Below are 27,874 nucleotides of genomic sequence, written 5' to 3' on the forward strand. Positions count from 1 at the left end.
CAAATTCTGCAGACCCATGGCATTTCATTGCCATTGGCTCGTTTTATATACTCGAAGGTGAGAGGCTTTCTAAGCGAAACCCCATTCGTCGTCATCCGACGTAACGTCTCCGTTCCCTACTCAGGGAACGAGGGTTACATACGTAACCGAGACGTTCTGAGACTGAATTAGGAGAGTAATTTGTTGTGTGTTTTACAGTAAAGAGAAAGACTTACTGTAGTGCTTAATGTTCAGCTGTGGAAGAGTTAGTAAAGTTTCAGTTGTTGGAGAATTTTGTGTGGTTACCATTATACAAGAGTGGCGCTTGTGCTCAAGCTGTGGGTTATAACAACTGTGATGTTTGTTGCTTCACTGAATGATCAACTGTTGCTTCTCTTTTCTACATCAGGATGTTAAAGAATTTTTAACAGCTTAGTTTTTGATTTAGATTTTTCATATAGGCTAAGCCCATCTATGTTTTTGTATGAATTCCATGTGACTGTAAATCAGTTGATCTCCCAGCTGTATGTTCTTCTCCCTTGATGCTGCCAGTCTTGGAAAGAGTCAACATGTCAAGTGTATAAAAAAGCAACATAGATTGTAGCACATCTTTGTTGTGGAGCCTCCAGGAGTGACTGTGTTTCAGTGAGGAGCAGTTCAGAGCTGCTGGAGAGACAAATAGCATCTTCAGAGATCTTTATCTGCTGTTATACTGAACTTTATATAAAGGAAGTAACAGTGAACAATACTACTTCAGAATGAATCTTACAGCAGTGAACCAAACTGATGATTGTCAGGAATATTCCTGTCCAGAGAGATCTGTTTCTTTCTCTGTCTATGTGATTCTGTATGTGGCCGCAGCAGCTGTGTCTCTTCTGACCGTGTGTGGAAACCTGCTGGTCATCATCTCTGTTAGTCACTTCAAGCAGCTCCACACTCCTGCTAACATCCTCATCCTCTCTTTAGCTGCATCTGATCTGCTGGTCGGAGTTTTTGTGATGCCGCTTCATTTGTCTTGGGTCATTGAGTCATGTTGGATTTCTGGACCAGAGATGTGCTCTGCTTTAAAAATTGTGAATTTTCAAGCAACAAGCGTATCTGTTCACACTGTGGCTCTAATAGCAGTTGATCGGTTTTTGGCTTTACATTCTCCTTTTTTTTACTCAGAGAAAATCTCTCCCACTGTGATCTGCATAGCAACTTTATTTAACTGGCTGTTTTCACTCCTTTATAACTTCACTTTGCTCTTCGTTAATGGAAACTTCACTGTCACGTGTCCAGGAGTGTGTATTGCTATTATTGATGGAGTTTCATCCCTCATTGATCTCCTGGTTGTGTTTCTTATGCCATGTACACTCATCATAATATTATACACTCATGTTTTTGTCATTGTTAGGAAACACGTGACTGCTATAAGAGCCCTTCAGGTTCACAACAGCAAAGAATCCTCTAAAAACAGAGTCAGTGACAAATCAGAGCGAAAAGCTGCGATACTGCTGGGGATTCTGGTCTTTGTGTTTCTCCTGTGTTTACTGCCATATTATATTTGTTCTTTAGTGATTCCGTACAGTAATGATGACTTGTTTAATGTCAGAGATGTTACTGTAATGGTTTTCTTCCTGAACTCCACCATTAATCCCATCATTTACGCCTTATTCTATCCCTGGTTTCAGAAAAGCTTAAAATTAATTTTCACATTTAAAGTGTTTAATAAAGACTCCTCTCTGATGAATGTGCTGTAAGTTGCTGAATGTAAGACAGAATTTCATTATTACATTATTTTGTCATCTATTAAACATGACTGCGAAATATTGTTTTCAATCATGTATTTCACACCTCACTGATTTTTCTTTTTGTTTGTGATATACTATGGGGCGCTGTTTGTAAAGCGGCTCACGCTGAAAATAACAGCAACATTTTGTCACATTTAGCTTCAAACAATGTTTAAAAAACTGGTATGAATTTTTGACGGTCACTTTTTAGCACATTTACAACAATATTTGTCAACTTAGAGATATTTTAAATAGTTAAATCTAAATATTAAATGTTACACCTAAATGTTAAATCTAAATCTAAATGTTAAATCTAAATGTTAAATCTAAATGTTAAATCTAAATCTAAATGTTGACCGTCAAAAATTCATACCAGTTTTTTAAACATTGTTTGAAGCTAAATGTGACAAAATGTTGCTGTTATTTTCAGCGTGAGCCGCTTTACAAACGGCGCCCCATAATAAACAGAAATGTTGAAGATCAAAAAAATGATTAAAGTGTACCAAAGTAACAAAAATAGCTTTGACCAACAAATATAGCAAATGATCAAATGGGTTAGGCTACACTTTATTTCGATAGTCCACTTTAGACATTCTACAAACTATAAGTAACTTTTCAACTACATGTCAACTAACTCTCATTAGAGTATTAGTATGCTGTAGTAGACTGTCAGTAGAGGTTATGGCTAGGTGTTAGGATTCGGGTTAGGAGAACAAGTTGACTTGTTGCCAAGTTACTTATAGTCAATAAAATATCTGTTGGGGGACAAACAAAATAAAGAGTTAGCAGATATTAAGCAGACAGTCTACTAATCCTCTAATGACAGTTAGTTGACATAGCTGCAAAGTTACTTATAGTTAGTAGAATGTCTAAAGTGGACTATCGAAATAAAGTGTTACCATCAATTGTTTTAAATGTATAATTTATAAAGAAAAAAGGCCTAGACAAACTTCACCAGTAGCCTAACTCCAGCCTAACAGAGGGCGCCTTCTCCGCTTTATCCGCCACAAAACCTAGATGGAGGCATTAGAGGAACTGTTTTCTATGCGATTAATGTTGTTTCGATGCGACTAACTGTGTTCTCCTCCAGGAGGCGCTCGACGGATCGTAAAGTAGAATGATCGCTCTGAGTCGCATTCAAAGGTCAAAGTTTTTTTTATTACCTTACTGGGGCAAAATTATAATGATAATCTTAAATATATTCATTTAAAGGATTGGTAACTGGAATAAAAAGCGAAATACACACCAGGCATTTCTGTAAAATAATTCAATAAATTACTCTGCCCTAACAACCGACTAGTTCAACCTGACGGCGCAGAGAAAAATAACAGATACCACGTGATATTCTAGATGCTGTTTAATTTGTTAAACAAATGGCACATTTTGCTGTACCTCCAACAAGTACTTTTTTATATACCCATTGTGATGTGCGCTTAGATTTGGCTTCATCTGTGTATTCGTGTTTAATAAAATTGCTTAATAATTCTTCATGTCCCTAACTCGGAAAGAATTTAAAAAAAGTATGTTTAGTCTTCACGAAAGTAACGAGTTCCCCTCTGAACAAAACTTACAACTTCAAGCTGGTGCTCATGTGCCAGTTATTATCATATTTACATTCGTTTCAAGATGACTTGAACAAACCAAAGCCGCTGTGTTGGTTTAAAACTATTAATTTCTTTAATTATTTTTGTTTTTAAATGCTTTCTTTTTATTTGGTCGTATATTTACAACTAGAAAGAAAGAAAGAAAGAAAGAAAGAAAGAAAGAAAGAAAGAAAGAAAGAAAGAAAATATTTAGGGTAAGTTGTTCTACTTGTCACATGACAGCGTTACAGTTAAGCTCCGCCCCTTTCTAGCTTTTCTTCGTTTGTAATTTCTCATCTAGTCAGTTATCGTTCTACGTCAGAAGCTTCATCACTGTGGCGAAACTTTCAACGAATGTTGGAAGAGTTTCTCGTGCGAGAGCAGCGGATGAACATACATCGAAGTATTATGGGAAGTTTATCCACTAGTATTTAAACTCAGGTGATATTTTATTAGTATGTTATGTCAAGTAAGTATTAAATCAGAACAGAGTTTGACATGACTTATAGAACCGCACTGAGTTCCAGTAGATTGACAGGCGTAACGTTAACTATCCTCAACATGACATTTGTGATTCAACTTGAATGAATGAATATTAACTCGAAAAAGTTCTGAACGCGGTTGAATCGAGTGAAAATGGGAGATGAATCAAAGTCAAAGGAAGGAGAGGTAAATGATAATATATATTTCTCAAAAGCAGCCGTGACTGATGCTGAGGTGAGTCTTGAACATCACAACCCACCGCCGGAAACGCATTTATATAGAAAGAGATGGATCATGGTGTTTTTATTCAGCTTATATTCGCTGTGTAACTCGTATCAATGGATCCAATACGGAATCATCAACAATATCTTCATGCGCTTCTACGGCGTGGACTCTTTCGCCATTGACTGGATGTCCATGATTTACATGTTGACGTACATTCCTCTCATTTTCCCCGTCTCGTGGCTCTTGGATAAAAAAGGTCTGAGGGTCATCGCGCTCGTGGCCACGGCTCTGAATTGCGCGGGCACGTGGATCAAGGTGGCCAGCGCGAGACCGGACCTTTTCCCAGTGACAATTTTGGGTCAGTTCATGTGCTCCGTGGCTCAGGTGTTTATTCTCGGGATGCCCTCGCGCATCGCATCGGTGTGGTTCGGGTCGAATGAGGTGTCCACTGCATGCTCCATCGGGGTCTTCGGAAATCAGGTGGGTTTCAAAAGAATAATGTCATTGCTCATTTATCTGTACTGTACTGTGAAAATTAAAGCGGAATTTCTGCGCCACTAGCGGCATTAAACGTAACTACAAAAATAATGACTGTTTCCACACAGGTATCCTGAACACGCCTCATATGCTATTGGTCAGCAAACAGAGAGTCCTTCCCACAATCTTTCGTCATTGGTTGAGCCAATGATTGGCCAAGTTGAGATTTCTCATTTGAGTCTAAGTTGAGTCTTTATTATTAATCAGCTAGGGGTTTTCAAACTTTTTAATAACATGGACCTTCAGATGATCCTCTTGCGAGGGACCCCCTTCCTAAAATGTAAAAGACAACTATATATTTTCATATATAAAGACTCAATTTATACTGTAAAAATACTATGAAATATTACTTGGAAAAATACTTAAAATGTTTTAATATATGAGGTTTTTACATTAACTTTTTTGTCTACCCAACATTAGGAGTACTGTTAAATGTATGCAGTGTTTCCCAACCACTGTGCCTTGGAAATTATCCACCAAAAAAAATCACCATCAACATCATATAGCTACTATATGACCTTATTGTGTTCCTACCTGTCTTAAACTCAAGTTTCACATTGTATGTGAGTACTACTTTTAATATAATATCTAGCTTTAATATGCCATTTGAAGCAATGCAAATTCAAAACTGTTCTGTGGCAAAAAAAAAAAAAAAAAAAAAAAAAAGGTTGGGAAACACTGGTATAATGTATACATACTGAGAAAAAATATTAAAAACTACAGCTGTCAATAGAAAGCAGAATATAACTTCACATCACATCATGCGTATGCCCCTGAATTTGTCCTTAAACTTGTTCTAAGATGCAAGGTCCCAAGGTCATTTGCCTAAAACACCCATATAAGGGCTATCCTCACAACCTTTGCTTTACAGTCTTTCATCACTGTCAGCAAACATATGATGCTCTCTAAAAGACACACTGAAACACAAACCTTGAAGCTTGAGCTTTACTGAAGCTTATCTTACTCTTTCAACTGTATATGATGAAATATATTTAAGATTAAATAACTATGTCTAACGTGTAATCTTAACACAATTATAAGGCCACCTAGAGTATGTGATTTTTGCATACCTGTGGTTTCAGTTTTTTCTACGTTTTGTAAATTAAGAATGCTTTTTAGTACGAAAGTTATTGGTAAATCCGTGAGAATGTGCATATGCACACTTAATGAATGAGACCAATGCTCAAATTAAGTACATTTAGGGCCAGATTTACTAAACAGGGCAAATTAGCGTGAGAACACAATTTTAAAAAAGCGATGTAAAAACCAGTAAATTGACTATAGTCAAACCTTAGTAATTCATCTTGCATGATTAATTTAAATACTCTCCCATAAGTTTTGCGTCTGAATGGGAAACTCCTACAAATGCATATGGCAATAAGGTCAGCCGCAAAAATAACCCTGTTCACACCTTTTCGGCGTTAATTTTTCACTGTGTGTCTTTAGTAAATCCTGACAGTAGTTTTTTAACGGCAAAAGAGGGTTTGTGCTGGCGCAAGTTGTTAGTAAATCTGGCCCCTAAACTTATATATATATATATATATACAGTGAGGAAAATAAGTATTTGAACACCCTGCTATTTTGCAAGTTCTCCCACTTAGAAATCATGGAGGGGTCTGAAATTGTCATCGTAGGTGCATGTCCACTGTGAGAGACATAATCTAAAAAAAAAAATCCAGAAATCACAATGTATGATTTTTTAACTATTTCTTTGTATGATACAGCTGCAAATAAGTATTTGAACACCTGAGAAAATCAATGTTAATATTTGGTACAGTAGCCTTTGTTTGCAATTACAGAGGTCAAACGTTTCCTGTAGTTTTTCACCAGGTTTGCACACACTGCAGGAGGGATTTTGGCCCACTCCTCCACACAGATCTTCTCTAGATCAGTCAGGTTTCTGGGCTGTCGCTGAGAAACACGGAGTTTGAGCTCCCTCCAAAGATTCTCTATTGGGTTTAGGTCTGGAGACTGGCTAGGCCACGCCAGAACCTTGATGCTTCTTACAGAGCCACTCCTTGGTTATCCTGGCTGTGTGCTTCAGGTCATTGTCATGTTGGAAGACCCAGCCTCGACCCATCTTCAATGCTCTAACTGAGGGAAGGAGGTTGTTCCCCAAAATCTCGCAATACATGGCCCCGGTCATCCTCTCCTTAATACAGTGCAGTCGCCCTGTCCTATGTGCAGAAACCCCCCCCCAAAGCATGATGCTACCACCCCCATGCTTCACAGTAGGGATGGTGTTCTTGGGATGGTACTCATCATTCTTCCTCCAAACACGTTTAGTGGAATTATGACCAAAAAGTTCTATTTTGGTCTCATCTGACCACATGACTTTCTCCCATGACTCCTCTGGATCATCCAAATGGTCATTGGCAAACTTAAGATGGGCCTTGAGATGTGCTGGTTTAAGCAGGGGAACCTTCCGTGCCATGCATGATTTCAAACCATGACGTCTTAGTGTATTACCAACAGTAACCTTGGAAACGGTGGTCCCAGCTCTTTTCAGGTCATTGACCAGCTCCTCCCGTGTAGTTCTGGGCTGATTTCTCACCTTTCTTAGGATCATTGAGACCCCACGAGGTGAGATCTTGCATGGAGCCCCAGTCCGAGGGAGATTGACAGTCATGTTTAGCTTCTTCCATTTTCTAATGATTGCTCCAACAGTGGACCTTTTTTCACCAAGCTGCTTGGCAATTTCCCCGTAGCCCTTTCCAGCCTTGTGGAGGTGTACAATTTTGTCTCTAGTGTCTTTGGACAGCTCTTTGGTCTTGGCCATGTTAGTAGTTAGATTCTTACTGATTGTATGGGGTGGACAGGTGTCTTTATGCAGCTAACGACCTCAAACAGGTGCATCTAATTTAGGATAATAAATGGAGTGGAGGTGGACATTTTAAAGGCAGACTAACAGGTCTTTGAGGGTCAGAATTCTAGCTGATAGACAGGTGTTCAAATACTTATTTGCAGCTGTATCATACAAATAAATAGTTAAAAAATCATATATTGTGATTTCAGGATTTTTTTTTTAGATTATGTCTCTCACAGTGGACATGCACCTACGATGACAATTTCAGACCCCTCCATGATTTCCAAGTGGGAGAACTTGCAAAATTTTCTTCACTGTATATATATATATATATTATTTTTTACATTGTTCATGCTATTTTTCTCTAAACTTTTCCATGGGTTCCTGAAACCCATTTGAAAACCTCTGTTTAAAGCCAAGAAAAATGGAGAATGAGCGCAGGTTGAAACAATTATGTTGATAAATGTGATGTTAATTGTGCAACCACATATAATTACATGAGAGTCTTTAGTGTCCCATGTGTATCAAGGCCTTGCTAGCGAGTGCAATTTTAAAATCACAACTATGTTTGAAATCAAGCAATTTATTTACTTGTTCAGTATGTATGTCCTGCACTGCTTCATTTTGAACCTCACAGATGTTTGTGTTTTTCAGTTGGGGATTGCAATCGGCTTCCTCGTTCCACCAATACTGGTTCCAAATGTGGACGATCTGGACAAGTTAGCGTCTCACATCAGAGTCATGTTCTACATAACTGCGGGTGTGGCCACGTTCCTGTTTGTGTTGGTTGTCATTGGTAAGTGCAAACGTTAGTTATACTATTGCCACAATATTGATCTATTCCAAAACATAGTGAGCTGTTTACCGAGGGAGTATTTTAAAACGTGTTCCTGACATGAAGGTTGTTCCAAAAGATATAGAAATTAAAGGGATAGCTCATCAAATTTTTTTTAATTATGTCATCAGTTTCTCACTCTCATGTCGTTCCAAACCCATTAGCCTTTTGTTCATCTTATTAACTTTTTAATGCTTCTGAGATATTTCTGTCCCTCTATTGAAAGTCTATTCACCCAAAACTGACAGTTCAAAATGAAAGTCTGTTCATCATATAACTTTCTTCAGAAGACTCGTATAGATTTCTTTTACGATCTCTTTATGGACATTTTGAAGCTTCAGAGTTTTGGGTGAATAGACTTTCAATGTAGGGACAGGAATCCCTCAGATTCAATTAAAAATATCTTAATTTGTGTTCTAAAGATGAACAAAATTTGTATGGGTTTGGAACAATGTGAGGGTGAGTAAATGATGACAGAATTACATTTTTTGGGTGAACTATTAATTATAATGATGCCTTATATCTTCTTTTAGCCAAAATAATGCATGTGTCCTTCACAGAAAAGACAATCCCACAATGCATTGTGATGAATTCAGTGAAACATAAATCGAAGATTTGCTAGAAAAATGTTGATTATAAATAAATCAAATTAAAATTGATTATTGTTTGATTATTGAAAACTTAGAAAAATGCTTAAATCAAACTTGATTAAAAAAAAGTCTATTTGCGTGGCACGTGGAGTTGCTCCCTATATAGAGTGTTTCTGTGAAGATTAGGGTGCTATCTTAAAAGGCAGAAGCCTGTGTGGGCATTAGGCAGCGAGATCGCTCACTAGGTTGGTGTGTTTATATTTGACTGTTTTTTTAGTGTGTGTCTGTTCCTCTTTTTCTTTAGTGTGTGTCTGTTTCTGTTTCTCTTCTGTTGAGTCTTGCTGTGTTTTTCCTACATGTACAAAAACATAAATTTGTTAATAGTTATGCATACTAATATATAAATGATCAATGTGTCTGTAGCCTGCTTGTACGAGTGTAAATGGAGCATGTTAGTGCTTGATGATTATCTGACCTTTAGCACAAATGAAGGGGAAATGAGATTTTTTTCAACATATTTTGCTCACTCTCACTGCCTTTGTGTGGTCTTTAAAATGCTGAGCTTCCGATTTTTATCATGACGTGACCACAAAGCCTCCTGTCACATTTTGAGCAACACTCACGTGCATTCAGTTCTGTTCTCACAAGCAAAAATGTTTGCCTAGACAATAAAAAGAAGAAAATCACAAGATATTTGCATGCCAAAAGCGTATTCGCCCTCATGTCATTCCAAACATGAATGACTTATTTTTCCATGGAACACAAAAGGAGGTATTTTAGAAAATGTTACGGCCTGTTGAAAGTTCAACAAAAGTAGCATATAAGTTTTCCTTATGACTTGTGCAATATATTCAAAGTCTGTTGGTTAAAGGGTTATTTCACCCCAAAATGAAAATTATCCCATAATTCACTCACCCTCAAGCCATCATAGGTGTGTATGACTTTCCTCTTTCAGCCGAACACTATTGGCGTTATATTAAAAAAATATCCTGGCTCTTCAAAGCTTTATAATGGGAGTGAATAGAGTCCGAATTTTTGAATCTTCAAAAAAGTGTATCCATCCATCATAAAACTAATCCATATGGCTCCAGGCTTCTGAAGAAAAATAACCATATTTATAACTTTATAAACCATAATAACTGGCCTTAGGGGTGTAAATCGGACAGTTCATCTCGATACGATATGATATCGATTCTCTCAGCAAGCGATACGATATTTGCCGATACCTCAAAAAAAATTCTGCGATACGATTCGATTCGATTCAGGGCTATATCGATTTTTAGATATTATGTGCCAAGTTTACACAACCAGTAACTCACAAATGCAACCAAAATATATAACATTAACTTTTTATTAAACTTTTATTAAACTTTTAAAAAACTTTTATTAAAAAGGCAGATAACTCCAATAGTCATTTTTTGGCAAAAGTAGATAACTCCACATTTCATGTTTCAGAGTTAAACAAAACCAAGTAATTGCTATGATAAGTAATAAAACACTCAGTTAATCTTTGTAACGTTAATCTCCTCAGCTGACATACACGCCTGACAAACTTTGTTGTTGTGATTAATGTACACGCACTACAGGGAGCTTTTCCCTCACCACTAACTAACCACGCTTTAGCAAGGTTCTGTGAAAACGTTTCAGCTTTTAGATATCATCAAGTTCATTGAAATTATCCATCCTCGATCACTTTTAGTCAGCTTTGACGAAACTCCTCTCAGCCTCTCAGTGCGTCTTTTCGAAGTGCCTAGCAGTCTTGTCACCTGACCTGAATATTGTGCGCTGATTCGCTAAAACAGACTTATCAGGATGTGTTCACAAACACCAAGGGCGCTTGTTTGTTTCTGCTGTAAAACATGAACTCGCGATCCCTTGACAGTGGACAATACCGGCCTTTGTGACAAAATGTGTTTAGGGTTCAGTCAATCTTGTCAGGCGTCTATTTCAGCTGAGGAGATTAATGTTTCAAAGACACACTGGGGAAGAAATGCGTAGACAGACGTTATGTGAGGATGTGGAGAGTGTCAAAATAAAGGTACCTTATATCGATATTTTACGTGTGGCGTCGATGCATCGTATCGTTAGACGTTTGATCGATGCATCAATCCATATCGATATATTGTTACACACCCCTAGGCCGTATGCAAGTCTAGCTCCGGCAGAAGAGTGACCTTTGACCCGACGCATGACATATGTAGGATGTAGGAGTAGCGTAATCTTAGGTGAGAGTAGACCGCTCTCACGGTTCAAACTAATAGTGCTGGGCAACAAACTCAAGCTCCTCGACATTTCTCTTTAAAAAAAATAGTTTTAGACTTGTTTTGCTCTATCCTCTGCGCTTTCGCGTTCGTCAATACATCGTGCAGAGGTCAGAGGTCACTCTTCCGACTTGCATATGGCCGTTGCCGGAAGCCAGTGATCATAGTTTATAAAGTTATAAAGATGGATATTTTTCCTTTATTAACCCACTGGAGTCGTATGGATTACTTTTATGATGGATGGATGCACTTCAAAAACTCAGGCTCTATTCACTCCCATTATAAAGCTTGGAAGCTTGGCTATTTTTTTAATTTTTTTAATATAACTGAAAGAAGAAAGTCATAATCACCTAGGATGGCTTGAGGGTGAGTGAATTATGGGATCATTTTCATTTTTGATTGAACTAATCCTTTAATTCATCATATTGTGCTTTTTGTAATTTTTGGAGCTCCCTTCCTTATTTTGATTGTATATCAATGAACACCTGGGGTTATTCTGCTAGCATTCCCTTTTGTGTTCCATGGAAGAAAATAAACTCATGCAGCCTGCAACAACATGATGGTGAGTTATGATGACATATTTTATTTTTAGGTGAACTGTTTTCTTAATTTCCCTTGAAATAAACAGTTTAGCCGGTCTGTTATTTAATTCTTTAGTCAATAACAAGCCTAACAGATTTTAGTGTTTCTGTCTAATATTTCTACAGTTTAAATCCCACTGCAGAGTTTTTAATGTCTAGTGCATGTTTAAAAAAAGCAAACATGACAGAGTTCAGTCACCTGCAGTTTTGGGGACAGCAGGCTAAATTTTTACTCAAACACAAACATTCCCAGATGTTATAACATGGTGAATTCATTCGCTTTAACACACTGACACAACTGACCATCATTTCATTCTTTAGTATTTAAGCATTCACTTCTTTCAAACTTCTTTTCTTTTTAAACTATTTAAATTAGCAAACATATTAGCTTTGTGTCAGAACCTCGGCATCTTGGATGAATTTTTTCCAATGCATTCTGGGATTGCCTGAAAATGCATTAATCCTGTCTTACATTTTCCCCAAAAAGGCTGCCTATATTTTGTTACAGCCTTCTTCTATTTTATATTAAACAGCCTTGCTGTATGATGTTGTCTAGGTCGCGGTGTTGTTTTAGTATTATTTATTTACTATTATATTTTTTATTAATATTTTGAATTAGTTTTTATTTAAAAAAATGTTAGGTTTTGGTTTAAGATTTCATAAATTTGTGATTTGCTCCTTTACATAGTTTTATTATGCATCGTTTTTATTTATTGTTTTAGTCATTTTAGTACTAGGAACTTATTTAGTACTTTACCTTATTTATTTACCTTACCTTTACCAACTTATTTGATTCAGTTAGTTTTTCATCTAATATTTAATTTTTATTTCAGATTTATTTTAATTACCAAAAATAAGCTTGAGAGCTGTAGTGTGTCCAGTTACACAATGAAACTGGACTCAGATCAGTGCTGATCTACTACATGTAAATGAAGAGTTTTGGTGATTGGATGAGTTTGTATTTTGTATTTTATGTTCCTGTCAGTGTTTCAGGAGCGTCCGGAGATCCCTCCCACCCACTCTCAGGCCGCGGCTCGGCAGATCTCTCCGGAGAGCTACTCCTATACAGCTTCCATTCTCAGGCTGCTCCGCAACAAAGCCTTCATCCTCCTCGTCATCACTTATGGTGAATATCACTCTGAGCACAACAGAGCCATTCAAGACCTCAAACTGGGGTTCATTATGCTTGCTGCCATTTAAACACAGTCATAGTTTGTTACTGAGAGCTTTAACATGAATAGTTCTATAGTCAGTGCTGTTTGCTAATGTAAGCATCTCTATTACTGTTGCTCATACTTGGGGTTTGTTATTCAACTTCCGCACATAATTTGTCCTGCTACAGACATAAATGATTCCTCCAATCACGCACGTGCTGTTATTACAGTCATAGTCACATGGTGCACTATAAAATGAAAAAATCTATAGTCTAAAAAATATAAAATATCCATAGTCTTACACTGAAGGTACTCGATCCATAATATCGTAAACAGGGTGCTGAGGTTAAAAATGCCGTAATGTTAAAATTGTTTTCGCACCAGTTCCTTAAACCTGCTAGTCCCAAACCAGACAGCCAAGGATTACACTGCAGCTAAAAATAAAATATTAAAATAAAATATTATTTATATCATATTTTAATTATTTGCTGTGAATTTGACTTGAAAATATAAGTGATATACACTAATATAAATATACAAATATACACTACCATTCAAGTGTTTGGGGTCAATAAGACCACAATTAATTTTTTTTTTTTTTAAATAAATAAATAAATGAATACTTTTATTTTGCAAGTACACATTAAATTGATCAAAAGTGACAGTAAAGACTTTCATAATATTACAAAAGATTTCTATTTCAAATTAATGCTGTTCTTTTGAACGTTTTCAACATTGATAATAATCAGAAATGTTTCTTGAGCAGCAAATCAACATATTAGAATGATTTCTGAAGGATCATGTGACACTGAAGACTGGAGTAATGATGCTGAAAATTCAGCTTTGATCACAGGAATAGAATAAAATATATAAAAATTGAAAACAGTTATTTTTAATTGAAATAATATTAAACATTATTAGTGTTCTTACAGATTTTTTTATCAAATAAAGGCATCCTCTGAGATCTTTCTAAAACATTAAAAAACTTGAATGATATATTATATAAATATATTATTTATATATTTGATTGATTGATTGATTGATATGCTTATGTCTAGCTCGTGATGGCATGAAGATTAAAAAAGTCCATTTTTTTACTGAAAAGTAAAAAGCTAATGCTGAACAGAATGAATTGTCATCTTTGCTTTGCTTTCATGGTGAGCATATACTACATTAACGCTGCACACTGAGTTTATGATCCATCTGCACACACACACACACACACACACACACACACACACACAAACAGCTGTGTAACACTGGCACGAAAAGCCTGTAGCTGCATATGACCTGGCTGAACATTGACAGAAATAAACCTGCAGGAATGCAGAGCTCTTTATGTCTTTACAGCTGCTTCAGAAATGTGAATACGTTTACTGCTTACTAGATACACATCAAATCTATAGTCTGAAACCAGATGTTCTGTGTTAAGTCTTTTTTGGCAGGCTTTTTAAAAATGCTTTTTTTATGTTTTTGACTTCATCTGTCTTTCCTCAGGGCTGAATGTTGGCTGTTTCTATGCTGTCAGCACGCTTCTCAACCGAATGATCATTGAACACTATCCTGTAAGCCCCTCCGCCTGTCCAACCAATCATGAGCGCCCATGACCTACACTCAATTTACATAACTGAATTGATTCCAGTGAATTTTAACTTCATCATTAGCATTACTGGTGGAAGTTAGTGTTTGTGGGTTTCCATTTTTCCATGTATTCATTAATCCAGAAGAACTGATCTCAGTCTGACATATTGTGGTAAAACAGAGAAAGTTTGCTCTGGTTTTAACAGGGAGAGGAGGTGAATGCCGGCAGGATCGGCCTCACCATCGTGATTGCTGGCATGGTGGGTTCCCTCATCTGTGGAATCTGGTTAGACCGATCTAAGACATACAAGTAAGAGGCTGGACTTTAATCCTAACCAATCTTCAAATGTCATTCAGGCAGTGACAGTGCTTGATAAACATTTGTCTTCATTCCTCCTTGAAGATAAGTGTATTATTGAGTCCTTTCCCCCCTGTGAGTCTGTTCATATGCTTTGGTTTAGTGTGTTTTTCCAGGTGTTTGCCTCTTTGATCCATGAACCTAGGCCTCGGTGACCTTTTGCTTCAGTGCATTTGACCCCATTCAGCATGTCTTCCCCTCCTGGGCATTGTGATGTTTCTTTTATTCAGCTTTGTTTACACTTACCACCACACTCACACTATTGAACTGAAATATCAGATTAATAATACAATTAATGGCCGTTTTGTGTCAATGGAATTCATTTAAATCAGTTTTGCTTGTTTTTTTTTTTTCAAATGCCTTTTCCATACACTGTCATTCAAAAGGTTGGGGTCAGTACACTTTTTTTTTTTAATGTTTTGGAAAGAAGTCTCTTCTTCTCACCAAGGCTGCATTTATTTGATCAAAAATAGAGTAAAAACAGTTGTATTGAGAAATATTATTACAATTTCAAATAACTGTTTTCTATTTGAATAGATTTTTTTATATAATTTATTCCTGTGATGCAAAGCTGGTTTTTCAGCATCATTAATCCAGTCTTCTGTGTCACATGATCCTTCAGAAATCATTCTAATATGCTGATTTGCTGCTCAAGAAACATTTACTATTACTATTAATATTGTTGATAACAGTTGTGCTGCTTCATATTTTTGTGGAAACTGTGATACATGTTTTTCAGGATTTCAATTCAATTTAATGCATCCTTGCTGAATAAAAGTATTAATTTCTTTAAAAAAAAATATATGTATATATATTATATGAAAATCCATTATAAAAATATAGCATTTTTAAAGCAAACCCATGATCTAAACAAAGTGTAAAGCAATCATAAATTATATAAATGTGAAAATTATATTTTGTTACACAAATTACGATTGTCCCACAGTTGTGCTATAATTTCCACCAAAACCAACTACTTTAACCATCCAAAAAAATTATAATTTTTAAAAGTACTAATAGTTGAAGAAATGGCCAGATATCTAGCAGATGCTATTGTACTAAAGCAACTGAAATGGTATTTTTCTGGATCTACATGTATTTTCAGCTGCTATTAATAATATGATCTCAATCGTTCAGTCATACTAGGACATGTTGGATCCTGATGAAGGATTTGTCCCATGTCTCTGTTATGTGATGTCTCCACAGACAAACCACTCTGGCTGTGTATCTGATGTCCCTGGTGGGCATGGTGATTTATGCTTTTACCTTGAATTTGGGTCACCTGTGGGTGGTCTTTATCACAGCGGGAACCCTCGGGTATGAGAAGATTTTTACTGTCGTTCATGCTGTGCATGGTCAGATGAAATTTGCAACAAAAAAATACATATATTTTCTCCTTTTAAAAAAAAAAGTGAAAAACGCAAAAGTTTTGCCCAAATTATTTTTGTTTGTGTGTTACTGACGCAGGTTCTTCATGACGGGTTATCTTCCCCTCGGTTTTGAGTTTGCCGTCGAATTGACTTACCCAGAGTCTGAGGGGACGTCTTCAGGACTTCTGAACTGCTCCGCACAGGTATGTGTGTGATATTTATTAAAAAAATTACACAAAAAAAAGGCTAGCCAAATAAATATCCATATGGATTACACAAGAAAATCTAAATTAAAGGGATAGATCCCCCAAAAATGTAAATTCTGTCATCTTTTACTCACCCTCATGTCGTTCCAAACCAATTTTATGCAATTTTATCTAATTTTCTGAAGTGATGTGAGTGCTTTATTTGCGCAAAAAACATAATTTGCCACTTTATTTGCAAATTATTGATCTCCGAGCCGTTTTCACGCAACAGCGTACGCTCTCGTGTCAACACAACACTCATGCGCGCACATGAACGCTGGTTGGAGATTAATATTTTGTAAATCGCGCAAACAAAGCACTTAGATGCTTCATAAATTGAGGTTAAACTACTGGAGTCACATGAATTACTTTAATGATGTCTTTACTACCTTTCTGGTTCTTGAAGCGTTAGTTGTGTAGCTATCAATGGAGGGACAGAAAGCTCTCAAAAGATCTTCATTTGTGTTCTGAAGATGAACGAAAGTCTTACGGGTTTGGAATTACATGAGGGTGAGTGATTAATGACAGAATTTTCATTTTTGGATGAACTATCCATTTAAAGGTGAATGATGGTACATAACGTCTCTCATACTTCATTAAATAAAAAATAAACAGTTATTTTTGCTGAAATACATAAACAAACAATATACTGTGAAAACTTCTTTGTATTATGTTTCTAAAGACAGGCTCAGACTACAGGAGTTTTTAAATCGATTATGAAATCTGGTTGCATCACGCATATAAGGAGGATTTGCAAACCATTCAGTTTTACTCATTTTGAGGGTCTGTTACTCTCTCAGGGTTTGCATGGTTGAATCAAACACAAAGGAGTCAGGAATAATACTCAAATAGTCTTGAATCCACAAACAGAATTACACCGGAGAATAAACATGTTCACAGCATTTAAGCAACGACAGTAACTGACAAGGAACAGAACAAAACAGGGAGTACTTGTACACAGAGTTGACAAGCAAAACAATGATCGACAGCTGAATGTAATCAGTTACCAAGGAGAATAACTAGGAAAGAATCAATGCTAAACTGAACTCAAGCACAAGAAACAAACATAGGAACGAAAAAGACAACTAAACAAAAAGTAATCCTGACTCCAGGGTCCTGAACTCCTGTAGTCTCAGCTTGGCTTAAGAGCGTTGAACAGTGATACACAGATCTTTTCAGTGAAGCGGTCATAGTCAAGCTTTATGTTAAATAAAACACTGCTATTGACCAATCAGCAGCAAACTGTTTATAAGAGGCTCCAGTTGTCTTATTTTTGGAGTTTTATGTTATTTTATAGTTTATATAAAGTTGCCAACAACCCTAATGAGCATTATGTTTCTTACTGCAGGTATTTGGGATCATATTTACGATCTGTCAGGGGAAAATTATGGACTCGTTCAATACGCTGGCTGGAAACCTCTTCTTATGTGCCTTCCTGCTGATAGGAACCTTCATTACAGGTGCAGATCGCTCAATGCTCGTCTACCTGACTAGTTGTTCCTCTTTAATCCAGTACAGAGTTCACACTTGAGGAACTGCTTTGTATTTTTTACTCTGGTCTTATGAACTGTAGTTGCTTTCAAACGTTTTGATTCCCGGTGAAATCCTTTTCCTTCTTGGAAAGCATTGTATTAACATTCATGCTGCATGAGTGACATTATGAAAGCTGCAGTGTCCTCTAATGTTTCAGTTAATATATGAGCTATTAAACACACAGAAAAAACACTGGATTGTGTAAATATAGAATAAGCGACATTGTTTTGGGACAGGTACAGCCAAACCGGATCTCTGTACCCCTTCAGTGACTCACCTGTCCCATTAGATTAAATTTGAGGTAGATTTTAGTCAGATGAACTGTGTTCTCAAGACAAGGGTGGAAAGTTGTCACATGTTTGAAATGTTATAAAATTATATTGTACAATCAAATATAATTTCAATAATAATGTTCGCTGCAGTTATCCAGATTGTTGTTGTGGATAATTTAAAGACTTCCTAGTTAATATTCAACACATTTTCCAGGCAATGAGAGTTCATGTGGAGAAATTATATAGTCCTTCATATAACATTGATGCGTAGAGGTACAAAGTTTTTACTTTCTCTTTGAACAATGACTTGTATCTCAAAAGTCCAACCAGAATTATCTTCCACGTAAACTTAGCCAAACCCATTGATGGATCATCATGGATGTGTCACCCATGGAAATTATTATATTTTGCCTAATTAAAATTACATCTATTTTAGGGCCATTCAGGAAATATTTAATTATTTTGCAATGCATAAAAAAATCTTATTTCTGTTGATTTTTGGAATTAAATATGAACTGGACATGTTCTTTGAGGGATTCATCCATTTATATACACAATTCAAATAGACTAGAGCTCACAGGATAGATGTGAATGTTAAAGCCATCGTAATGTGTCTCGTGTTTCTGTTCTTTATCTTAGCCTTTATTAAGTCAGATCTGCGCAGACAGTTGGCAAACCAGCAAGCACTGGCAGCTGTAAGTATCAAACCAAACCTGCAAAACAGTTACACAATAAGATTTTATGAGATATATTTGAGATAGAAAGCAGATTACGGTTAACATGACCTCCTCATCCAGGAATAAGTTCATGTTTTGTGTTTTCTGCAAATGTGTGTCTCTTGTTTGGCCACTAACATGTACCCTGGATGTCCCTAAGATGCACCAATATGAAAATATTGGCGGATACCGATAAGCGATGAATCTTTATATTTGAAAGCCGATAACCGATATATTGGCTGATAAATCTAAATCCTAATTTTTACATAATTTTTGAGTGCCTGATTACAAAAACAAAGTCTCGTAATGTCCCAATCACACAATTATAATGATGTTCTCATTATAATTGTATGTCGCCTATATGATAGACTTGCGCTGCACATGTTGCACTTAACTATTAACTACTAACTGCATTTTCCTTTTCAAAGTGATTCCAGTCATATTTCAAGCAATTCAAAACCATCATGGTGAACAGTGCACATCTGAAGCATAGACTGTAAAAAATATGGACAAAGCGTCTGTGACGTCACCCATAGACTTTCTGAAGAACGGTTTTGAAGCCGTTTATGGAGGGTATGGGCGGCGCCATCTTGGAACATCTTGGGAAATCCTAACCCCGCCCACCTTCTGGCCAATATGGGTAAAGGACGCGAGTCCGGTTATTCTGCAAATGGAACAGCGCGCGTCACTCAGCTCGCTCTGCTACTCCAGTTATCTCTGTATGTATATTTTAGGCAACAATAAAACGAAATAAGTTTTAAAACACCACACTGCCTCTTTTCGTTTTCATTTAAAGAAATCTTAAACATTATAGCCACACAAATGTGGTTCAGGCAACGCGTATTGATTATGTTCACTGCATATAACGTTAGCCTATTTATAACAAAACGAAATATAAAACTAACCCTGCCTCTTTTCGTATAAAAATAATATAAAAATATTAAACATTTTAATATGGTCCAGGCAATATGTGCATTTGTACTAAACAACAGATGTTGCAGTAAACAACATTACAGATCATCTTCGTTGTATTAAAATTTAAAATGACAAAACTCAACCCAGTCTCTTTTTGTTAAATTTCAGTTTTATCAATATTAGCCATTATAAAAGTATAAGTAAAAGGTACAAGAAGCTATACAAATAAAGCAAACAATTCAGTCAAACATACAAAGTCAGCGCTCTAGTCTAACCATACAACGGTAAAGTTAAATAGCTTATAAAGTTATGAAATTTCACTTAACTTAGCCCTCAGGCAAAACGATTGGCCAGGGAACAAATTATAGATTCACGAGACCAAAAATCGCCCGTTAGATATTCACAAGACGAATTATATCTCATGTGTAACCACTACAGAGACGCCAGAGTCAGCGGCAAACGTCAGAACGACTAGCCGAGGAAAGGCTGTTCCCGGCGGGGTACATGAGTGCCGAGCGCCCAGTGATCGCCTGCATCTCACAACCTGGATAAAATTTTCATAAATCTTTATAAATAAACCACAGATTTGAGCTTTAAACAACTACATTCTCGCCTGAAAAACTCTTAAAAATACATTTCACGATACAGAAACAGTAGTATTATATTTCAACTGTATATTAAAAAATGGCGCTTTTTATGTTGTCATTCTCCTTGGCGCAGCCTATGCTCGTTATCAGCTGTCAATCAAGCTGTCAATCAAAGTTAACCACGCCCTTATTTGGCATACATTTTATATCTAAATACTATCTAAACTAACGAGTTAGAAAAAAATTCACCCCCCTCACAGTTGTCAGGCACTTGGAACCTATCGAAAAATACAATAAAAGTCCATGGGACCAACCTGTAAAAACATGAATTTATGCTGTGAAAATAGACATTTTAACATGGGGTCTATGGACATTTGCTCCCTTTTGGGACCTGCCCCTAGCGGATTTTCGATGTATTGCAGTTTTTCGCACTTCCGGGTAGGCTTCATTTTTCAAATTAGAATGTTGCCCATTGAGCTGAAGTGATTATTTATCGCTTTAATATATCGGTCAAATGTTCTTATTGGGCTGATAACATTAACATTAAAAATCAACATACATCTGCCCATACCGATATGGTGGCCGATATATCGTGCATCACTAGCAGATACTAGAGAAAATGAATCCTGTTGTTTCTTCCTCATGTTTCCGTGTTGTTGTGTTTTAACTTGAACTCCAGTCTTTGCAATTGGACTGTTAAATGTGTTTATTAGTTGGTCATTTTGGTTTGTTAGCTTTTGTTTCAAAGGTTCACAGCAGGAACCCAGCCGTTTCTTTGAACTTTTTATTGTGTTGACATTCCAGCGCTGTGATTGGATGAAACGTGGGAAATACCAGCCCTATAAACACACTTCAATCCTGTTCTTCACTATCACTCCTGCTCATCTTTACACGCTATATCATGTTCCCTTGTTTCACGCATCCCATTCACACTCCAATTTCCCTGTAATGTATGTGTAATGATATTACAGTAACTATAACCATTTTCTATTTGAATATATTTTTTTAATGTAACTTATTTCTGTGATGTCAAAGCTGGATTTTTTCATGGATTTTCAGTTTGTTTTCATGGACTTTCAGTTTGTTTTCACCTTCATCACTGTCTTCAACTGTTTAGTTAATTATCAATATCATCATTAGTTCACTGTCTAGTATAATCAGTTCATTTGTAATCATCGTCATCACCTGTTCTGTTCTCATCATCTGTGTATTTAAGTTCTCCTTTCTCACTCTTCAGGTGTTGGTCAATGTTTGTGTTAGCACTCTGTTTGTCCACTTGCACACTGTTCCGTGTATTCTTCAGTTTAAATAAATATTGAGTGTTTTGGATCTCTGCCTGGAGCTTCATCTTCTTCTACCCTGAGACGTTACAGATTGACCGACCCTAAAAAGTAAGAGGAAAGCTTTTAAGATGGGAATTCTCCTCACTCCGCTCACCCCAATTCACTCACTCCTCACCACCTTCCAAGACGGACGCCTTATTGAGGATTACGTCGCCGAATTCTTGGAGCTCTCTGCTGGGGTAAGCTGGGCAGATGATGTCCTTAAGACTGTCTTTTGGTACGGACTTGATGATCATCTGCACCAGCGAGCCCCAGCAGCCACTTTCCCGGGAACCTTTGTCGCCTACCTGGATCATGTGCTGTGGTTGAGTGGTTCAGCCTTCACCGTAGGTGAAGCTGAAGATGACAGCACCACTCAACCACAGTCACCAGCCATCTTCGCCACGCCACCCATCTTTATCCCGAGCACCAGTTTAGCCAAGCCAGCATTACACACCAGCACTATCAACTCTGCACAGCACGCCAGTCACGCCGAGCCCGCATCTAACGCAAGTTCCGCAGAAGCCAATGCCGACAGCGTCATGCCCGCCGTGCGAGAAACTGTCAGCATTGCACCCGCAGAGTGGTTCTTCACGCCGGTCCCGCCTCGCTTGGAACTCCCTCCATCGCTGATCCCATCTAGCTCAAAGCCCTCTTCGTCGCTGGTCCCGTCCATCTCAAAGCCCTCTTCGCCGCTAGTTCCGTCCAGCTCAAAGCCCTCTTCGCCGCTGGTTCCGCCCAGCTCAAAGCCCTCTTCATCGCTGGTCCTGTCCAGCTCAGAGCCCTCTTCGCCGCTGGTTCCGCCCAGCTCAAAGCCCTCTTCATCGCTGGTCCTGTCCAGCTCAGAGCCCTCTTCGCCGCTGGTTCCGTCCAGCTCAAAGCCCTCTTCGCCGCTGGTTCCGTCCAGCTCAAAGCCCTCTTCGTCGCTGGTTCCGTCCAGCTCAAAGCCCTCTTCGCCGCTGGTTCCGCCCAGCTCAAAGCCCTCTTCGTCGCTGGTCCTGTCCAGCCCTGAGCCGCCTTCGCCGCTGGTCCCGTCCAGCACAGAGCCCTCACCGCTGGACCCGTCCAGCACAGAGCCCTCACCGCTGGTCCCGTCCAGCACAGAGCCTTCACCGCTGGTCCCGTCCAGCATAGAGCCTTCACCGCTGGTCCCGTCCAGCACAGAGCCCTCACCGCTGGACCCGTCCAGCACAGAGCCTTCACCGCTGGTCCCGTCCAGCACAGAGCCTTCACCGCTGGACCCGTCTAGCACAGAGCCCTCACCGCTGGTCCCGTCCAGTACAGAGCCCTCTCCCCTCGTCCCGTCTGCCCAGCCAGAGACTGTTCACGTCCCGTCTGCCCAACCAGAGACTGTTCATGTCCCGGTCCCAGTTCCTGTCCCAGAACCTGTTCCAGAGCCTGTCCCAGAGGCTTGTCTTGACGCCGTCACTCTCCCCAAGAAATTTTGGGGGGGGGGGGCCATATGTCCTCGCCGTGGCCACCCAAGAGCCCACGGCCACCAGAAAAGTCCTCTCCGCCGTGGCCGCCCGAAGGGTCCTCACCGCCGTGGCCGCCCGAAGGGTCTTCACCGCCATGGCCGCCCGAAGGGTCTTCACCGCCGTGGCCGCCTGTTCAGCCTGCTTCGCCATGGCCACCTCCTCAGCCTGCTTCGCCATGGTCACCTCCTCAGCCTGCTTCGCCATGGTCACCTTCTCATCCTGCTTCGCCATGGTCACCTCCTCAGCCTGCTTCGCCATGGCCACCTCCTCATCCTGCTTTGCCATGGTCACCTCCTCATCCTGCTTTGCCATGGCCACCTCCTCAGCCTGCTTCGCCATGGCCACCTCCTCATCCTGCTTCGCCATGGCCATCTCCTCATCCTGCTTCGCCATGGTCACCTCCTCAGCCTGTTTCGCCATGGCCAACTCCTCATCCTGCTTCGCCATGGTCACCCCCTCAGCCTGCTTCGCCATGGCCACCTCCTCATCCTGCTTCGCCATGGTCACCTCCTCATCCTGCTTTGCCATGGCCATCTCCTCAGCCTGCTTCGCCATGGCCACCTCCTCAGCCTGCTTCGCCATGGCCACCTCCTCAGCCTGCTTCGCCATGGTCACCTCCTCATCCTGCTTCGCCATGGCCACCTCCTCATCCTGCTTCGCCATGGCCACCTCCTCATCCTGCTTCGCCATGGTCTCCTCCTCAGCCTGCTTCGCCATGGTCACCTCCTCAGCCTGCTTCGCCATGGTCACCTCCTCATCCTGCTTCGCCATGGTCACCTCTTCAGCCTGCTTCGCCATGGTCACCTCCTCATCCTGCTACGCCATGGTCTCCTCCTCAGCCTGCTTCGCCATGGTCTCCTCCTCAGCCTGCTTCGCTATGGTCTCCTCCTCAGCCTGCTTCGCCATGGCCACCTCCTCATCCTGCTTCGCCATGGTCACCTCCTCAGCCTGCTTCACCATGGTCACCTCCTCAGCCTGCTTCGCCATGGCCACCTCCTCAGCCTGCTTCGCCATGGCCACCTCCTCATCCTGCTTCGCCATGGTCACCTCCTCAGCCTGCTTCGCCATGGTCACCTCCTCAGCCTGCTTCGCCATGGTCTCCTCCTCAGCCTGCTTCGCCATGGTCACCTCCTCAGCCTGCTTCACCATGGCCATCTCCTCATCCTGCTTCGCCATGGTCACCTCCTCATCCTGCTTTGCCATTGCCATCTCCTCAGCCTGCTTCGCCATGGCCACCTCCTCAGCCTGCTTCGCCATGACCACCTCCTCAGCCTGCTTCGCCATGGTCACCTCCTCATCCTGCTTCGCCATGGCCACCTCCTCAGCCTGCTTCGCCATGGCCACCTCCTCAGCCTGCTTCGCCATGGCCATGGCGAATGGTCACCTCCTCATCCTGCTTCGCCATGTCCTCAGCCTGCTTCGCCATGGCCACCTCCTCATCCTGCTACGCCATGGTCTCCTCCTCAGCCTGCTTCGCCATGGTCTCCTCCTCAGCCTGCTTCGCCATGGCCACCTCCTCATCCTGCTTCGCCATGGTCTCTTCCTCAGCCTGCTTCGCTATGGTCTCCTCCTCAGCCTGCTTCGCCATGGCCACCTCCTCATCCTGCTTCGCCATGGTCACCTCCTCAGCCTGCTTCGCCATGGCCACCTCCTCATCCTGCTTCGCCATGGTCTCTTCCTCAGCCTGCTTCACCATGGTCACCTCCTCAGCCTGCTTCGCCATGGCCACCTCCTCAGCCTGCTTCGCCATGGCCACCTCCTCATCCTGCTTCGCCATGGTCACCTCCTCAGCCTGCGTCGCCATGGCCACCTCCTCAGCCTGCTTCGCCATGGTCACCTCCTCAGCCTGCTTCGCCATGGTCACCTCCTCAGCCTGCTTCGCCATGGTCACCTCCTCAGCCTGCTTCGCCATGGCCACCTCCTCAGCCTGCTTCGCCATGGCCACCTCCTCAGCCTGCTTCGCCATGGTCACCTCCTCAGCCTGCTTCGCCATGGTCACCTCCTCAGCCTGCTTCGCCATGGCCACCTCCTCAGCCTGCTTCGCCATGGTCACCTCCTCAGCCTGCTTCGCCATGGTCACCTCCTCATCCTGCTTCGCCATGGCCACCTCCTCAGCCTGCTTCGCCATGGTCTCCTCCTCGTCCTGCGCCGCCGGAGTCGGCGATACCATCCTGGAGTCTCCTGTCTGTCATCTCCCTGTCCACCCTCCTGTCCCGGACTCCAGGATGCCCACCCCCCCTCCCAGGTTTCGCCATGGTCACCTCCTCAGCCTGCTTCGCCATGGTCACCTCCTCAGCCTGCTTCGCCATGGTCTCCTCCTCAGCCTGCTTCGCCATGGTCACCTCCTCAGCCTGCTTCGCCATGGCCACCTCCTCAGCCTGCTTCGCCATGGTCACCTCCTCAGCCTGCTTCGCCATGGTCACCTCCTCAGCCTGCTTCGCCATGGTCACCTCCTCATCCTGCTTCGCCATGGCCACCTCCTCAGCCTGCTTCGCCATGGTCTCCTCCTCGTCCTGCGCCGCCGGAGTCGGCGATACCATCCTGGAGTCTCCTGTCTGTCATCTCCCTGTCCACCCTCCTGTCCCGGACTCCAGGATGCCCACCCCCCCTCCCAGGTTTTGGGGGGTTATGTCACGTTTTCATGGATTTTCAGTTTGTTTTCATGGACTTTCAGTTTGTTTTCACCTTCATCACTGTCTTCAACTGTTAAGTTAATTATCAGTATCATCATTAGTTCACTGTCTAGTATAATCAGTTCATTTGTAATCATCGTCATCACCTGTTCTGTTCTCATCATCTGTGTATTTAAGTTCTCCTTTCTCACTCTTCAGGTGTCGGTCAATGTTTGTGTTAGCACTCTGTTTGTGCACTTGCACACTGTTCCGTGTATTCTTCAGTTTAAATAAATATTGAGTGTTTTGGATCTCTTCTTCTACCCTGAGACGTTACATTCAGCATCATCACACACATCATTTCAGTGGTAGTGAAATTCTCTTCCTCTTCTGCTTTGGTTCATAACTTCCACTTATCTCATCTCTCTTTTCTACTTATCCTGTTTTCCCTTTCCAATTTTCCACTTATGCCATTCTCTTTTCCACTGTTTTTTTCTTTATTTTTTTAAATCAACCTGTTTCTCTGCTCGTTTTGTTCCCCAATTTCTACTCACCCTGTCCTCTTCAAATCTGTTCATAGATCAGTGTGTGTGTGTGTGTGTGTGTGTGTGTATACAGGCAGCGTTGGGCAGGTCATACGTTCAGGATCACAGTGGGACGTCTCTCCTTCCATCCACACACATGTGACCAATCAATCACTGCCTGATTTTATTGCGCACTGTGGTTCAGGTATGGGCGGCACATGTGATTAGCCCGTCTGATTCACACTTGATAGCTTCATTTTAATTATCGCTTATAAAATGATTCAGATGTGCTTTTGATTCTCAGTGTCCAATCAGAGTCCAATGTTAATGATTTTTATCTTCTCTATCTAAACGCTTCGCCCATGAGCTTTGTGTCTGTGTGTGTGTGCTTGTTTATATGATTTATGAGAACACTAATTTGTATAATGACATGGGAATTACACTGGTATTACAACGTAAACGTGGATTATGAGGACATTTCCTGTGTTCTCATAATTAAAATCTCTTAAAAAGCATACTAAACAATGTTTCATGTGTGTGTGTTTATCTATAGATTGTTTGTTTGGTCTGTACTAACATTTAACCCTTATTTAATCCACTGACACACTAACTGTCCTCCAGTGGATGTTTGCATGAATCTGATTTAATGCCGTCAGGGGGTGCCGTTTCACTGATATCTATTTCTAATGATGTGTTTTGTGTTTTTAGAGCCATTTGGAAACATCTCCAGCACAAGCTTTTGAAGCCAAACTCTAATGTGATCATAAAACGGATCATGTAGCATTTAACTTTTTTTTTTGTGACACTGTTTATGTTTTATAGTTTGTAACCTGCCTTGAATTTCGATTTATTTTGCCTGAGAATGAAAGTAATTTTGTGACATTTGAATCGGGCTGTATTATTTTTGTTTATTTGGATTGTGTCAAATGTCTATAACATCCAGGGACTAAGTGTTTTTTTTTTTTTTTTTTTTTCATATGGTGTTCATTAATTGATTAATCATCTCAATATGACATATTCTAATTTTAAATTAGTTTATCAATTTCTGTTTTCAATTTAAATTATTAATGTAAAAAAAAAATTCTTGCACATTTTTTTTTAATGGAATATAGGACAAATTCTTCAATGAAACCTATTGGAGCGAGGAATGTTTCAGTATTATTTGAATTAGGAAACAGGAATAGGAACTGAATCCGTTTCCAGATAGAAACCGAAGAACAGTTAAATATGCAATGATGGTTTCCATCTGTGCAGTAATATGTATTGAAAAATGTTTCAATATTTTTATAGTTGTTTTGTATTTTGACTCTATATTTAAAGTTCTGTAAAGTCCATCTGAACAAATTGTAATGAATAAAACAACTCTAACATCTAAAGCACTTTTCTGTTATATTAATTGTTTTTAAAAATGAAAACATTTGTAGCAGAATGTTTATATAAAATCACAAATAGAGCTCTCAAATGAGTATTCATAAATATTTTAATGCAGTAAACATTGCAGAAAAAGTGTCAGCATTTATATGACAGCATTTATGATATATGTAAAAAAAGACAT

General features: G+C 40.0%; 2 protein-coding genes across 3 annotated transcripts; both read left to right on the forward strand.

Annotated features, from left to right (window-relative positions):
- Positions 1–737: 737 nt before the first annotated feature.
- On the forward strand, positions 738–1,721 carry LOC307168881 (trace amine-associated receptor 13c-like; the record flags this gene model as incomplete). Its single annotated transcript, XM_079889182.1, has 1 exon — positions 738–1,721. One exon carries the CDS (start codon positions 738–740, stop codon positions 1,719–1,721), a length of 984 nt encoding a protein of 327 aa, XP_079745308.1.
- Positions 1,722–3,666: 1,945 nt separating this feature from the next.
- Positions 3,667–27,697, forward strand: flvcr2b (FLVCR choline and putative heme transporter 2b). 2 transcript variants are annotated; one of them, XM_079887957.1, is made up of 11 exons: positions 3,667–4,522; positions 8,040–8,181; positions 12,638–12,778; positions 14,304–14,371; positions 14,594–14,697; positions 15,952–16,062; positions 16,213–16,318; positions 17,709–17,820; positions 18,805–18,860; positions 26,414–26,524; positions 27,028–27,697. In XM_079887957.1, the coding sequence occupies exons 1-10, from the start codon at positions 3,971–3,973 to the stop codon at positions 26,480–26,482; spliced, it is 1,461 nt and encodes a 486-aa protein (XP_079744083.1). In that variant the 5' UTR covers positions 3,667–3,970; the 3' UTR covers positions 26,483–26,524; positions 27,028–27,697. The 2 variants fall into 2 exon arrangements, with proteins under 2 accessions (XP_079744083.1, XP_079744084.1); XM_079887958.1 differs by lacking the exon at positions 26,414–26,524 and having other exon boundaries at positions 27,028–27,693.
- Positions 27,698–27,874: the final 177 nt, after the last annotated feature.

This window comes from Squalius cephalus (genome assembly GCF_949319135.1).
Source record: "Squalius cephalus genome assembly, chromosome: 12".
Classification (NCBI taxonomy): domain Eukaryota; kingdom Metazoa; phylum Chordata; class Actinopteri; order Cypriniformes; family Leuciscidae; genus Squalius; species Squalius cephalus.

Bases quoted from the DNA above. Each gene is read 5' to 3' on its own strand.
- flvcr2b (XM_079887957.1), top strand. From the start codon at position 3,971: ATGGGAGATGAATCAAAGTCAAAGGAAGGAGAGGTAAATGATAATATA. The intron at 4,523-8,039 runs GTGGGTTTCAAA...TGTGTTTTTCAG, and splicing joins TCGGGGTCTTCGGAAATCAG to TTGGGGATTGCAATCGGCTT. The intron at 18,861-26,413 runs GTAAGTATCAAA...GTGTGTATACAG, and splicing joins ACCAGCAAGCACTGGCAGCT to GCAGCGTTGGGCAGGTCATA.